The sequence below is a fragment of the Callospermophilus lateralis genome, chromosome Y (assembly GCF_048772815.1).
Source record: "Callospermophilus lateralis isolate mCalLat2 chromosome Y, mCalLat2.hap1, whole genome shotgun sequence".
NCBI lineage: Eukaryota > Metazoa > Chordata > Mammalia > Rodentia > Sciuridae > Callospermophilus > Callospermophilus lateralis.
Genome location: NC_135326.1, coordinates 6,966,741 through 6,981,895, shown reverse-complemented (window position 1 = coordinate 6,981,895; position 15,155 = coordinate 6,966,741). Strand labels below are relative to the sequence as shown.

Here is a 15,155-nt window from a genome sequence, read left to right as displayed (position 1 = left end):
TTTGCAGTCCCACCAGCAATGTATGAGTGTACCTTTTTCCCTGCATCCTCGCCAACACTTATTGTTGTTTGACTTCATAATGGCTGCCATTCTTACTGGAGTGAGATGGTATCTTAGAGTAGTTTTAATTTGCATTTCTCGTATTGCTAGAGATGGTGAGCATTTTTTCGTGTATTTGTTGATTGATTGTATATCCTCTTCTGAGAAGTGTCTGTTCAGGTCCTTGGCCCATTTGTTGATTGGGTTGTTTTTTTATTGTTTAACTTTTTGAGTTCTTTGTATACTCTAGAGATTAGAGCTCTATCTGAAGTGTGAGGGGTAAAAATTTGTTCCCAGGATGTAGGCTCCTTATTTACCTCACATATTATTTCTCTTGCCGAGAAAAAACTTTTTAGTTTGAATTCGTCCCATTTGTTGATTCTTGGTTTTAACTCTTGTGCTATAGGTGTCCTAGTAAGGAAAGACTGAGTGAGTTTGGTTCGATTCTGCATTGCTTGCTTCATTTAGGTGGAGAACATGCTCACCACGAGAACAGCTTCATGCCTCTGCTTGAACATACCACGCCCTTCCCCTAGAGTTTGTCATCCCCACCCAAACCCTCATAAAACCCATCTAGAACAGTGCCTGGGAGCTTGATTTATCATGAAAGAAAGCCAGTTGGTGGAAGTTGAGAGTCTAAAGGCCTCTTTAACCAAAGTGGTGTCATGGACACGTGTTCAGGAGGTATTTGCAGAAGGGTGACCACTGTGGCACGGCTGTTGTTGTGAAATGTGTTCTTCAGATAGCTCAGGTCATTCCTGTGTCCAAACTGTTGGTGGTCAGGTGGGATAGTCAGCGTCTTGGATATCATGGGGCATGGCAGGCAGAGCTGCCTTTCACCTTGGAGGATGGCTGTACTGTCGAGTCTATTGTGGTGGGATTGTTTGCATTTAATAAGATAGAGCAAGGTAAGTAAGAGGAGGTTTCAGATCTTACTTGAACATTCCTTCTTGAATTTTCCAACCATGACTGTAGTTCATTAATTAATTTTAATTTTTGCAGTGCTGAGGCTGGAACTGAAGGCCTCAGGTATGATAGGCAAACACTCTACCACTGAGCTACACCCCCAGTCCCTGTGTTTCATTACATAAAGGATAAAGAGGGCCATTCTGTGACTTGATGCTTATGCAAGGCAAGAGTGCCTTCCATCCTTAGTGATTCTATATGATAAAATAGGTGAATATTTTTATCAGCCAGTTAGCAAGAGGACTGGAGCTTTACCATAGTGACTGTACATATATGGTATTATTGAATAGTTCTCCAGTATATAAAGGATCATAGAGAGTATGGATTAAAATGATAGACTTCTTTTGGAGAAATATTATTTCCACCAGAATAGGGTGTTTTTTTTTTTTTTATTGTTTTGTTTTTACCACTGAACTACATCCCCAGCCTTCTTCTTATTTTTTTTTTTTCTCTTGAGAGGGGTTCTTTCTAAGTTTCTGAGGTCTTGCTGAGTTGCTGAGGCTGGCCTTAGTCTTGTGATCCTCTTGCCTCAGCCTCTTCAGTCACTTGGATTACAAGCATGCATCACTGCACCTGGTGGAACAGCATTTGACTGTTGCCAATTCCGTTAACCTTCAGCAGCAGGACCCATACTTTGTATTCTGATTAATTCTTGGTAAATTTCTTGGACCTTATTTTTTTCTGACTTTAAAGCAGAATGCCATCTCTTTCCATAGTCCTGGCTAACATTTCTTTGCCTCTTTGTGACTGATGTCTTTTTTTTTTTTTTTTAGTTGTAGTTGGACACAATACCTTTATTTTTATTTGTTTTTATTTTTATGTGGTGCTAAGGATTGAACCCAGCACCTTGCACATGCTAGGCGAGTACTCTACCGCTGAACCACAACCTCAGCCCCATGACTGATATCTTTCTTGTGTTATTTTCTCTAAACTTCACAGTTCAGGTGTATATCCCTACTCCGTGTTCCTTTCTCTAGGAGAAATGTCTTCTTAATTTACTGGCTTTTGATCTGGGGATGCTAAAAGTAACCAAAGACTCCACAAAGGGAATTTGTGGACAAATCATGAAGATGCAGTTAATTAGCATGGACTTTGGATAATGGGCAGAATTCCAGGACAGGCTAGGTAGATGAATGTCATGGGGCCTCTTTACTTTTCCTTCACGTTTATGTACATAGGTAGGTCTCTTTACATGTAGCATTTCTTATTTATTATTATTGTTGCAGTGCTGGGGGTTGAAGCCAGTGCATACATGCTAAGTGAGCACTACACCCCCAGCCCTACATATGGCTTTTGAGGGATAGCAATTTACAATCTCTTGTTGCTTTTTTTTGGCATAGCTTTACCTTATTTAAAATTTTTTTTTTGAATTTTTTTTTTTGGTGTTTATTCTTATGTATAAGACTCATTGGCTCTGTTGCTAACCCTTAGGGCTATTTATGATACTAATAGCTGCACATTGAATGTCTTTGAGTTTCTTTGCCAACACATCTGTTCTATTGAAATGTAGTGGGGATGTTTTGTTGGTGCCTTTTTAGACTGTTGGATAGTGGGAAAATGTGCTTTTGGACCCAGGTGGCTTGGGTACAGGGAGACATTAGTAGGCTTGTAGAAATGAACAAGTAACAGCTGATAGAAGAAACGAGTCACTTGGGTGTGCTCCAACCTCACGTCCTGGTGGGGTGTTCATTTTGTGCCATTGCTCCACAGTGGATCCTGCCAGAGTTCTGGAAGGAACACCGGAGGTGTGACCAGAAGCGTGGGCTTGCTTATTCTTCCTGGGGGAGAGGCGCAGAAAGCTGCTGGGCAGAGAAGCTCTCCAAGGCTTTCAACCTGTGTGAATGCTGCTGCCTTTGCTGAAAATGAAACTTTGATGTTTTGTATCAGTTTCAGCTACTGAGGTCATTTGGGAATTTTTATCTTTCCTTATTTTCATTTATAAAGGCAGGAACTACTTGATTTTTATCCCATGGGACCATAGATCTTTTTTTTTTTTTTTAAGATTTTTTTTAATATTCATTTTTTAGTTGTAATTGGACACAATATCTTTAATTAATTAATTTATTTTTATGTGATGCTGAAGATCAAACTCATGGCCTCACCTGTGCTAGGCAAGTGCTGTACCACTGAGCCACAACCCCAGCCCAGGACCATAGATCTTATCAGACATGATGTCACCATCCACATCATGGCACCTGTCTGTACCACTGCCCAGGAAAAGAATGTACTGCCGTATAAATCTTCTCCCAATGCCATTTGGGGTTAGTCTGCTTTTTTTCTTCCAGTAAACACACACACAGGGAGTTACCCTTTAGAGTATGCTCTAATACACATATTTTGTACATTCATTTAACTCGTGTAGAAGCACTCCAGCTGGGCCTGAAGTCTTTCCAGTAGGTCCTGCCTTCTGGAAGCCCACAGCTGAGTGGGCCAATAAGGCATGAGCCAGAAAACTCCGACAAGTGGTGACTCCAAAAGAGAAAAGGGTGGATGTAGACCCCAGGACAGCCTTTCCTGAGGACAGGGTAGTGCAACTGTCCTTCTAAGGCCAGGTTTGAGATGTAGACCACAAATCTATGTGAGCTATATGAGATGCGCTTCAACTGGAAACCAAAGCTGTCAGTTTAAAAGAGTGGCAAAGGGGAGGAAGTGAAAGGGAGGCTTGAGAGGGGGAGGGAAGAGATAGTGTGGAGCTAGAGTAAACACATTTGACCCAAGAAAGCCCTGAGACTGGTCCTAAGAATTTACTTTATCTACAAGTCCCCTAGTGATACTGAAAGCCCAGGCTGTGCTCTCATGAACTGCTGGGCTAGATGTTGGAGGACCTGGGAGCGTGGGCATGAGCAGCTATTGGTTCTGGAGTAAGGGAGGGAGAAGATCTGGCTAGAGCTGTGCTGCTGGGAGTTTAATTTGGCAAGTGGTAGAGACAGACTTGGAGAGGTAAAGATAGAGGTTTGGCGGAAGGGAGGAAGCACAAGGTCAGAGCCAGGGCTCATTTCATGTTTTAGGAAGGTGTATTTTATTTATTTAAATAATTAGATATATGCATTGCCCCAGGGCTAGCTCTTTCCCCCTCTTCCCCACCCCAAGGATTCCAAAGCATCCTACTTGCCTGTGCTTTCTATGAGACTTGCCCCTCCAGGCCTGTGCACCCTGTCTACCCTCTCCAAACCCTGGAACTTGTTCCAGTCACTGAGCCAGCTGCCGCACTGACGAGATGAGCTAGGTTTAAAAGAGCTGGCTTCAACTTTAGGATAAGAAAACGGCAAAGAAACACGCATCACACAAACATGAGTTTCTCAGATTGGGGGTAGGGTGGCTCTGTGAGTCAGCTGGGAAAAAGAGCGTGCATTCAGAATCTATTTTTATAGGGGGGACCCACAAAGAAGATTCGAAGGAATGTTCTTCACCAAATAAGGAAGGGGATAAGATTTCAAAGGTGGAGTCTTGCTTCATGATGTCGTGTAGTCAACAGATTGATTGACATCTTGGCAAGTCACACCCATCTCAGGTGCTGTGTGGGATCACAGGCAGAGCAAGAGGAAAGGCGCACTTGCGTCTCACAGCCCAATCAGTGTGCAATGCCACACCTGCCCCTCATATAGCTCCAATGCGCATAGCTCACACACACAGCCCATGGATGGCCCATGACACTGCTCCACCCTTTATAACAAGGCCTTTCCAACTTCTGATTCCTGGAGATCAAGAAGTCTACCCTTACCTGAGTGCAGGCCAAGACCATCCCCTCCACCCTGAAGCCACCCCCACCTCCCAGCTGATCATCCTAGCCGCCAGCCAGCACTTCCTGTTACTCTCAACTGATTTGGGGAGGGAGAGGGTGTAATGGAACACAATTGTATTTATTTTAGGGGTTGGTATATCTTTTCTTTCTTCTAAAAGTTTATGAAAATAACCCAACACTAATAAGATTTTTTCTTTTCTTTTTGGAGGAAAGGGAAGGAATTCTGTCCTTCTGCATGAATGATAAAGATTTCACTGAAGCAGCCCTTCTAACAGTAAAATGAAACAGAATATTTGACATCTAAATCTGTTATGTTTCATTGTCAGTGACATCTTAGCATTGTTTTTGTATTTTTGATCTGAATGCTGTCTTTAAAAAAAAGTCCCTAAAGATTTCCTACCATATAAAATTGTTTTAAAAAATTACAGTAAGTGTACCGTGAGCCTGAGTTCAGTCCTCAGGACCACGGAGGAAAAAAATTAAATCAATTTTGGTATGGGAAAGGATTTCAGGAAAACCCTGGCAATTGTCTCTCTTCTTCTCTCTTTGTAACAAGGATTGAACTCAGGGGTGCTTAACCACTGAGCCACATTCCCAGCCCTTTCTGGTTTTTTTGAGAAAGGATCTCATTAAGTTACTTAGGGCCTCACTAAGTTGCTGAAGCTGGCTTTGAACTTGCAGCCCTGCTCCCCACCAGGTCACTGGAATTCAGGCATGGCCACTGTGCCCAGCCTCTTTCATTTTTTGTAAGGAATCATTAGAACATCATTGGTGAAATCTTTGTTATTCATTTTGTGGTGTGGGGAAGTGGGTACAAACTTGGTGCATTCAGAGGCCCCAGCATCAGGTGCTTGACAGTCTTACCATGGCACATACTGCAGAATGTCTGTGGCCTGCTCATTGGATCCTGTGCTTCCGTGGATCAGGTAGTTTAAAGCCCCTTCACTTTGTATCTTATTGAGAAGGGAATCTCAAATCTCCTGTTCTTGAAGTTTCACTGCTGCCTGGGAGTGGGTAAACAGAGCCAGCGGGACCATGAGTATGGGTGAGCTCTAGATGGCGCCAGAGCACTCTGTCCCCAACTCCAGGGCCTTTGAATAGGAAGCAGCATGCAGGTGCTTCTCTTCAAAGGCAGCTGTTGCCAGGCATCAGAAGTGCTGACGAAGAGAAACCAGCCTGACCCTGACCCTTGGTTGATTTCCAGTTATGTTTGTGATGCACTAGGAAATTCAGAGCACATAAATGAGAGAAATTTCCCTGTTCCCAACAGCTCTGGCATTTTCAGTGCTAGTACAGAGGAGATTAACCCTTTTTTCCAAGCATCTATGCTCTGTATTAGGTAGCCCTCCTGAGTGTCCTCACTGTGGACTCTGTCTTTGTGAAATAGACGCTTACATTGTGTGTCATCTTTTTGCAGAGGAGCCTCTGGGTGGGTTTGCATTCCTTTTTTGCTTCACTGGGCATTGCTCCTTATCTTTGGACAGCTCCCAAAGACATGAGCCAGGTGAGATGCATTTTATGAAAGTGCTAGAAGTTCACTCTCCTTAGCATCAGCATAGAACAAGAAACATTTTGATCAGATGGCTAGCTGTTCAAGTCCACATTAGTTGGAAGCTGAATATTGTCATTATAGAATAAACTTGAGGGCAAAAGAGTAAATCTGAAATGTTTTCGTTAATTATTATAAGTTTTTAAAAAACAGTCTTTAGGTTTTCACAGAGTAACATTTGGTCAGAGATGGAATTGCTTGGCTGTGTCAGCTGCTAGATTGCTTCTGTGGTCACTGTCTGATTCACTTACAAAATGAATAAGTAAGTTGTCATTATCTCATGAGATCATTGGAAGGGTGAGGGTTTATTTTATTTTTTTGATTATTCTGCTAGTGTAGGTTAATATTATCACCATACTGCTCTCCCCTCTGATAGTAACTAAGCTTAAAGTTGACTCAACTTCATATTCAAATTTGTGTGTTTGGTGCCTGGAGGTGGTGCATTTTCTTCTACAGTTCTGAAGGTGAAGCTCTAGGTACTTGGAAAGGAAGGTGCTTGCTGGATACTTTCAGAAGCAGATTTATAATTGTTATACTCTGTTCTATTCATCTTTGATGCATCAAAAGACAACCTGAAATTAGTGGCATAAAATAAAATTTCCAGGGCTGGGGTTGTGGCTCAGTAGTAGAGCACTTGCCTAGCATGCATGAGGCACTGGGTTCGATCCTCAGCACCACGTAAAAATAAAACAAAGATATTGTATCCACCTAAAACTGAAAAATAAGTATTAAAAAAATAGAACTTCCAGTTATGAAATTGCATGACCACAGAGCAGTTTACCTATAGGTAGGTACATAGAAGTGTACTATATGTTAGAGCTGATTATTTTGAGATTAAAAATTTGCTGAAGATAATCCTCCAGCAGTGGTTATTTACACTTGAAGGTTGGGTGAGGATGCAGGGGAGGATTGGGGGGCATAGAACAGAGACTTGACATTCATTTTTAAGTATTCAATGTATTTTATGAAGACAGATTTTATTGCTAATATTTTTTACATGTGCTTGCTAATGATAGCTTTTTGGGGAAAAGATTTCATTCTCCCCATGGAGCATTGCTGCCCAGCTGATCCCAGATAGGACCTCAGGCATTCCTGTGGCAGGGTGCCAAGAGTGTCACCACAAGTGTTAGGCATTTTCTTTTCTCAGCCTTCTTTTTCTTCCTCTTCACCTCCAGTTTCAGTCAGTCTAGTTTATTTCTGTCATTAATTAATTATAAAGAACAATGAAAGAAGTCATGGATATTCTGGCACAGAAAAAGCCAGCTGAAAATGAAATTCACATGGCCAGAGCCTTTCTTACGAGGATTTTGAGAAATTCTATGAGGTACGGTCTTGGTTTTATAATTACTTATTTCTCTCGTGCAATGAATTCCTGTTTTACATGTTTTTTTTTTTTTTTTTTTTAGTTCATGTGGAGTCAACATACTCCACATTTTACCACTCATATAAGTTTTCTCATTAAAGTTATCCAAGTCATCAAAAGGTTTGTTTTAAATGCTTTTCAGTTCTATTTTGGAAGTTATTCTTCATTATATAATATTCTTTAATGTTTTCACCCACTAGGGAAAATGTCTAATCTCTCTCTATAAAAGTACCTAAAGAATGCTTAGTTGAGTTCTTTCTCCATTTTTGATTGGTCTATAAATTGTCCAAGGTGAGGTCATTTCTGTCTCAAATTAGAAAAGTGGAAAGTAAAGCTAGCTTCAAATAGTAACTTTGAAGATGAGAGCTTGGGTGGGTCTGTATATCTGACAACATCTAGTCATCTTTGCTGCATCAAAAGTCAACCTGAAATTAGTGGCATGAAGTAGAATTTCCAGGGCTGGGGTTGTGGCTCAGTGGTAGAGCGCTTGCCTCTACCACTGGAGAGACTCCATTATGTAAGTTACCAGCATCCCTAGAGACTCCAGCTGGACACACCTTGTCTCACCTGACCTGGGTAGGTGTGCCCACATCTGGGAAGGTGCAGATGGTGGCATGGGAACCTGGCAAGGCTCAGACCATGTAGAGAGACCCTGGCTGGAAGGGACTCGAGCCTGTTGGTGCAGGACATCATGGTCATTCAGTGGTTGAGCTGACAGTACATATGGAGAGACTCAGAAGAAGATGACTCTCCTAGTCTTGGTTAATGACAAGACAGCTGAATTTACTTAGCTAGCAAATGGAGATATGCAGTCTAAACTGTGCCCCTGTCAGCAGGCCATGTGGGCATACTGACTACTTCTCCACTTCAGTCCCTTCTCACGAAGGAGGCTCAGAGTTCTGTTTAAAGTTATGCTAAACCACAAAAGACAGGAAAATCTGTTTGCATTCTATATTACAGGGTGAAGGGAGAGGGCAAGTTTTGTTTACTTAGTTTATATGGAATAAATTTTTATTTATTTTTACATTTATAAACGTTTTAATTGACAAATGCATATATACATTTTTAATGTTTTTTTTTTTAGATGTTGATGGACCTTTATTTTTACATTCATTTATTTATATGTGGTGCTGAGAATCGAACCCAGTGCCTCAACATGTGCCAGGAAAATGCTCTACCACTGAGCCATAACCCCAGCCCAAATTGCATGTATTTTTGGAGAACTGCTTCACATTTTGGAGCTTGTGATTGCCACTCTGCTTTTGGGCAAAAGGATCACTCATAAAATCTGAAATGAATAAGCCTGCATGCATGGATATGGTAGGAGGCACGGGGTGCTGCAGATCCCTCCCGAACAGGTGCAACTGATTTCTGTTCCTGGGCTCCTGTCTTGGCACAAATGCATCTAGGGTGTCAGATTCCCTCATGTGTCTGCATTCTTTTCCAGGAAGAGTGAGCTGAGCTGGAGGCCTCACTCCTGGCATGCCACCAAGTTCTCCGATGGACACCCTGAGCCAGTCTCCTCTCAGTTCCCTGCTGCCACTGGCTGCCCTTCCTGGCACAGCCGACACCATGCAAGGTAGATGCCCATTCTCCAGGAGGATGTAAAATCTGTAATAGTCTGCAGATGCTCAGATATTCCAGTGTGCTTCTTGACTTCCGAATGATTTTGACATTTCTCATCAGACAACTAAATGCTTGAGTAGGGTTAGAACTGAATTTTTCACTAAGGAGGCGCATGGGTGAGGGTGGAAAACAACTATAATAATGAAAATAAATGACAGTGCAACAATGAGAAAGCATGCTTTCTCTCATGTGGTGTCAGGGTGTTAGTGGCAGATAGCATAGTGTTGGGATGTGTGTGTTTATACATGTGTATGTATCCCCATGCATGTGTGAGTGTGCCTGTAAGCATATATGTGTGCATATCTGTGTGTGTCTCTACGTATACTTGTATTTGAGTGTGCAAGTGTATCCGTGTGCTTGTTAGTTTGTGAGTGTGTGTTTTGAAGGTAACGTAACAATTGCAAAATCCATTTTTGGCTATTAATAAATGTTAGCTGCAAAACTTATTAAAGAAAAGTACTGAAGTAGTGTGAAGGAATTACCTCTCAAATACAGTATTTATGACTTGTTTAAGGTAGTGAGAGGTTGGTATTTTTGAGAAGCCATAGATTCTCAACTGAGTCGTAAAACTTAATGAAAAATGGGCTTTTCATTTCAAAACTAAGTGACTTTAATAGCACCTCCACTTAGTCTATGTGACTAAACACCCCCACCCTCCGAACTGGGGATTTAACCCAGGGAAGCTTAACCACTGAGCGACATCCCTGCTCACTCCTCTTTTTGAGATGGGGGTCTCACTAAGTGGCTTAGGGTCTTGCTAAGTTGCTGAAGCTGCCTTCAAATTTGTGGTCCTCCTGCCTCAGCCTCGTGAGTCACAGCAGTTACAGACACGCACCATCACGCCCAGCTGGCAGTCCCTTAATTAGAAATGAGTACTGCCCACATCTGTGTGGAAACTGTACTTAGTGTTGTTTCTGTCTGCCCGGAGTTAAGAACCTGTGGAAGAATTGTCCCTGGTGGGAGAATTTCAGGAACATGCAGTATTTCTGGTGATGCTGGGTCTGCCCTTAGAGGATGCAGTATAAAAACCTCATGTGACCAGCCAGTCCATTCTCCTCACTACACCCTTGTCCTGGTCATACTGCCTTCTTTCCCATCCTTGTTCTCCCCAAACCTAATTTAACCATGGCTTTTTTTCCTGCTTGAAGCATGAATAGCACAGCTTTGTGAAACTTCAAGGGAAGAGTCTAATATCCTGGATAAATATCTGTGTCATTAAGATATACGAGTCATAGCATACAGTTACTATGTCAGAGAATATTTAATATCTTGATCAACCCTTTATTCCTCCTTCTTAGACATCATCCTGATTAGGAATATGTGGCTTTTGTTGTTCGTGTATAGCACTAGTGAACCACAAGGTTTAATCATTTACCTGAACACAGCAGCACATGATCTTGCTGGGAAAGCCTGTTGCTTCTTTTAAATATCAAATCAACTGAGCCTTTAGAGAAGAGCTAATCATACTCTGATATTTGGGTTTGGAAAAGAAATGTTATCCCTAAAGTCTCTTTTTTAACTTTAAAATTGTTCTCATTTGTTTACTTCCTTTGGGTGAATAATCCATAATAAGAATCTTTGGAGCTGGGTACAATGGCACACAGCTGTAATCCCAGCTCCTTGGGAGCCCAAGGCAGGAGGATGACAGTTTGAGACGAGCTTCGGCAACTTGGCAGGATCCCTTCTCAAAAAACAGGGGGTCTGGTGGTGTAGCTCAGTGGTAGACCAAAAAATAAAAAAAGAACTGGGTATGTGGGCTGGGGTTATAGCTCAGTAGCAGAGAACTTGTCTCATACATGTGGGGATGAATAAACAAAATAAAGAACTGGGTGTGTAACTTAGTGGCACAGTACTTGCTCAGCATACACATAGCCCAGTCTCTGGTAGTATAAGGGGGAAAAAAAGTGGGGAGTCAGAAAATCATTGCATACACTGAAACAGGGGTCTGAAAGGTGTTCTTTAAAGGGCTAGATAGTAAATCTTTTCAGCTTTGCAGGTCAGACAGTCTCTGCCACTTATTCACTCTGCTATGGTGATGCCAAAGCAGCTACAACCAATATGTCGACAAATGGGTATAGCTGTGCTCCAAAAGACTTCATTTATGAACTGAATTTTGAATTTCATATAATTTTCATAGGTTACATGGGAGAAATATTATGCTTTTGATTTCTTTTCCCTTGACCATTTGATAAGATAAGAACCACTCTTACTTAGCTCATGAATTATCATTTACCAACACCTACGGTTAGCTGTTGATGGGCCATAGGAGTGTTCATCGAGGCATTGCCTCCTAGTGATGTAGGCATGAAGTTGGGAAAATGTGCTGGCATTGCAAGGGGTCTGTTTAAAAGCAGGTAGGACATAGTCTCTTCAGCCTGCTCTCAGAGCATCTCACCAAGCCACAATTGAGATGTGCCAAACTAAAATCTCAGACCCAGGGATCTTACATTAAGAAGTTACCATCCGGCATTTTCAGCCTCCACAGAGTGCCAGCCAGCTCTGTTCACAATTCCGTTGCCCTCTGATCTTGCCCTTTTTTGTACTGGATGATAAAGCAAACCATTCTTATTGTTTTTGTAGTTCTTCCTCCCATGACCTGTCTGGCTCCTGGGAGCAGACGAACCTGCAGCGCACTTCTGACCACTTCAGCTCCCTGGGGAGCGTGGATAGCCTGGACCACTCCTCCCAGCCCTCTGGACGCCTCTCAGCTGCCAAGTCCAACAGCAGCATTGACCACCTGAGCAGCCACAGCAAGCGGGACTCAGCTTACGGCTCATTTTCCACCAGCTCCAGCACCCCTGACCACACTTTGCCCAAGGCCGATGCCTCGTCTGCAGAGAACATCCTCTACAAAGTTGGCCTTTGGGAGGCCTCTAGGCATAGCAGCCGGCAAGGCCAGGCCATGAGTGATCCTCAGGTCCCAGATGATAGGTCACTGTGTTTCCCAGCCAGGGTACCTAATGATAGCAGTAAAAGCCCCTGGCCAGAGGACAATTCTGAGCCTAAGTTGGCCACTTCTGGGAGATCCAGTTTTGGGCCAGTTTGGTATGTTCCTGACAAGAAAAAAAACTCTTCTTCCCCCCCTCCTCCCCCACCTCCTCTGCGCAGTGATAGCTTTGCTGCCACCAAGAGCCATGAGAAGGTGCAAGGCCCTCCATCCTCAGAGGCAGCCACCACGCAGCACTTTACAGCCCTGGCTCGGGCTCAACCCCGCAGTGATTGGAGACCAGAGAGGACTGATCGGCGAAGGCTGGTATGCCCGAATAGTGGGAAGGAAGTGGGAGGCCATGGCTACCTGCTGGAGGGCCACATGGACTGTGGTTGGCTGTGCTTAGATGACAGGGCAGGCAGTTCCCTAGGGGCTCCCGACAGGCTGTTCAGCACAGAGGTGCATTTCCGGCAACCTCACCCTGGGGGTCAGCACCTGCGCCAATGTAGTGACCAAAGCCACAGGGCCCCTGTGTCACCAAAGGAACTGCAGCGGGTGGCCCTCTCTGGAGGTCGGCAGGAGCCTCCCGCCCCACACCACCAAGATGACAGCCCCTCTGTGGGGAGGTGGCCCAGTGCTGCCAACCAGAAGGTGGACAGTGGTGGGTTGAGCCACTATTACTGCGTGCCTGCCAGGCAGCCCCTGCAGGGAAGCACCCAGGTGACAAAGCTCCGTGGGGAGTATTGGCATTCGGATGCGGCCTCGGGAGCCCTGGAGCATGCTCCCACACACCTGATGGGCCAGAGCCCACGATGCTACCTACCTCAGCATGAGCAGGCTCTGGATGCCCCTGAGAGAGAGCAATGTCCCCTACTGGATTCAGGGGCCGAAGACTGCTTCTCAGGAATCCAAGAGCCTCCCAGAGCCAGCCGTGCTGAGAAAGCCAGTCCACAGAAGACAGCTGAGGGCTTCAAGTGGGCGGAGGGAGAGAGCAGCAGAATCTCTCGCCAGAGGACACCCATGCTGCACTCCCTGACCCAAGAGGGGATGTGCCAGCCCGAGAATGGGCAGGATGGTGGCACTGAGAAGCTACCGCCATTCGATGCCCAGGTGGGTAAGCCAACACGGAGAAGTGACCGATTTGCCACCACTCTGAGGAATGAGATCCAGATGCGTAGAGCCAAGCTGCAGAAAAGCAAGAGCACAGTGACGCTGGCTGGAGCCAGTGAGGCCGAGGACAGTGCCAGCAGCTGGACAGCTGAGGTGGGTGGCACCCTAGAAGGTTCCTTCTCTAGCACCTATAAAGACCACCTGAAAGAGGCCCAAGCACGGGTCCTGAGAGCCACCTCCTTTAAGCGCCGGGATTTAGACCCCAACCCAGTGGACCAGTATCCCGGGTCACTAGAACACAGGACTGGGGGCAACAGCACCTTATCTTCATTCCCTCAGGAGCCAAACTCTGTCCCCAACTTCTGTGAGGCAGGACTGGCCAAGCCACCCTCATCTGGAGGTGGCATGCCCCACGTTCCTCGTATTGGAGGCCGGAAACGGTTCACAGCCGAGCAGAAACTGAAGTCGTACTCTGAACCAGAGAAAATGAATGAGGTGGGGCTCTCGGTGGATCACAGCCCTCACCAGCATCCCACATCACCCGAGGATACTGTGGGCACATTTGCTGACCGGTGGAAGTTTTTTGAGGAAACAAGCAAACCCCTCCTCCAGAGACCAGGCCAGAGACAAGCTCTATGTGGAGTCCCGAGGGAGAAGGTGGAGAGGCCACGGACAGCAGGCCACAGGAGTGAGGGGGCAGACTCTGGGTTCCAGACTAGGTCTCGTGCCACTTCCTTTGGAGAAATCCTCAATGGTCACAGGGAAGCAGAAAAGTTCAGGAAATTGGACCCACCTCAGAGACTTGGAACCTTTGCAGAGTACCAAGCCTCTTGGAAGGAGCAGAGGAAGCCCCTGGAGGCCAAGAGTGCTGGGCGGTATCACTCAGCAGATGACATTCTGGATGTGGGTTTGGACCAGCACCAGAGGCCACAGTACGTCCATGAAAGGTCCCGGTCGTCACCATCCACAGACCACTACACACAGGTAAGCATCCTGCTATGAGCAAGGACCTAGTCTGCCCCAACCTTGACCTTGAGACATCTACAGGACGCACCCAGAATAGGATGGGCTATCTCACTGCAGGTGAGAGGGCCATGGGGACTGAATTGGCACTGGCATGGAAGTTTGAAACACTGTACCTCTGCAAACTCACATCTTTTGTTCTTAGCCTCCTTTTCCAAATCCCTTGCTTCACAGTCTTTCCCCTTAATTAGTTGTCCCACCTTCATGCTAAACAAAGAATTTGGGGAGCTGGACAGGGTGGGAGGGAGTGCTTTAGAAAATGGTAATACACCCCTCTGAAATGAAAATCGTGTTTTAGCTAAGGGCTTAACATATGATAGCCAATTGTCAAACATTGATGCCACTTAATATTTATCTTTAAAAAATTTATAAGCATTCTTAGGATTATTCTGGGGCAAAGTGGATTTAAAAATGCAGTGACTATTGCACTATTTTAAGTGACAGTTTTGATGTTGAGCATTAACTCCTATCTTTCTTGAAAACCACATATTCTTATTAGTACTTCAAAGTCCACAATCTTTCCCTCTCCCTTTCTTCTGTCTCCCTGTCCTTCTGTCTGCTTTTTCTTTTTTGCCTTTATTTTATTTATATTTATGTGGTGCTGAGGATTCAACCTAGCGCCTCTCACATGCTAGATGAGCGCTCTACCACTGAGCCACAATCCCAGACCCCTATCTGCTTTTTCTGCTTATTCCATCTGCATCTGTATATTTCAGAGAAAAACATTGTTGCAGTAATAGATTGTTTCTTTGTGTGTGTGTGTGTTTCTCCATACTGAGCATTGATCCCAGCGGTGCTCTACCTCTGA

General features: G+C 44.5%; 1 protein-coding gene across 4 annotated transcripts in view; it reads left to right on the top strand.

The window, feature by feature from the left end:
- The window catches only part of LOC143639767 (protein Shroom2-like), a 130,472-nt gene that overhangs the window by 70,504 nt on the left and 44,813 nt on the right, over positions 1-15,155 (top strand). For all 4 annotated transcript variants that reach the window (XM_077107828.1, XM_077107825.1, XM_077107827.1 and 1 more), the window contains exons 3-4: positions 9,107-9,238; positions 11,866-14,308. In XM_077107828.1, coding sequence (XP_076963943.1) covers positions 9,107-9,238; positions 11,866-14,308 — 2,575 coding nt within the window. The remainder of the gene's footprint in view (positions 1-9,106; positions 9,239-11,865; positions 14,309-15,155) is intronic.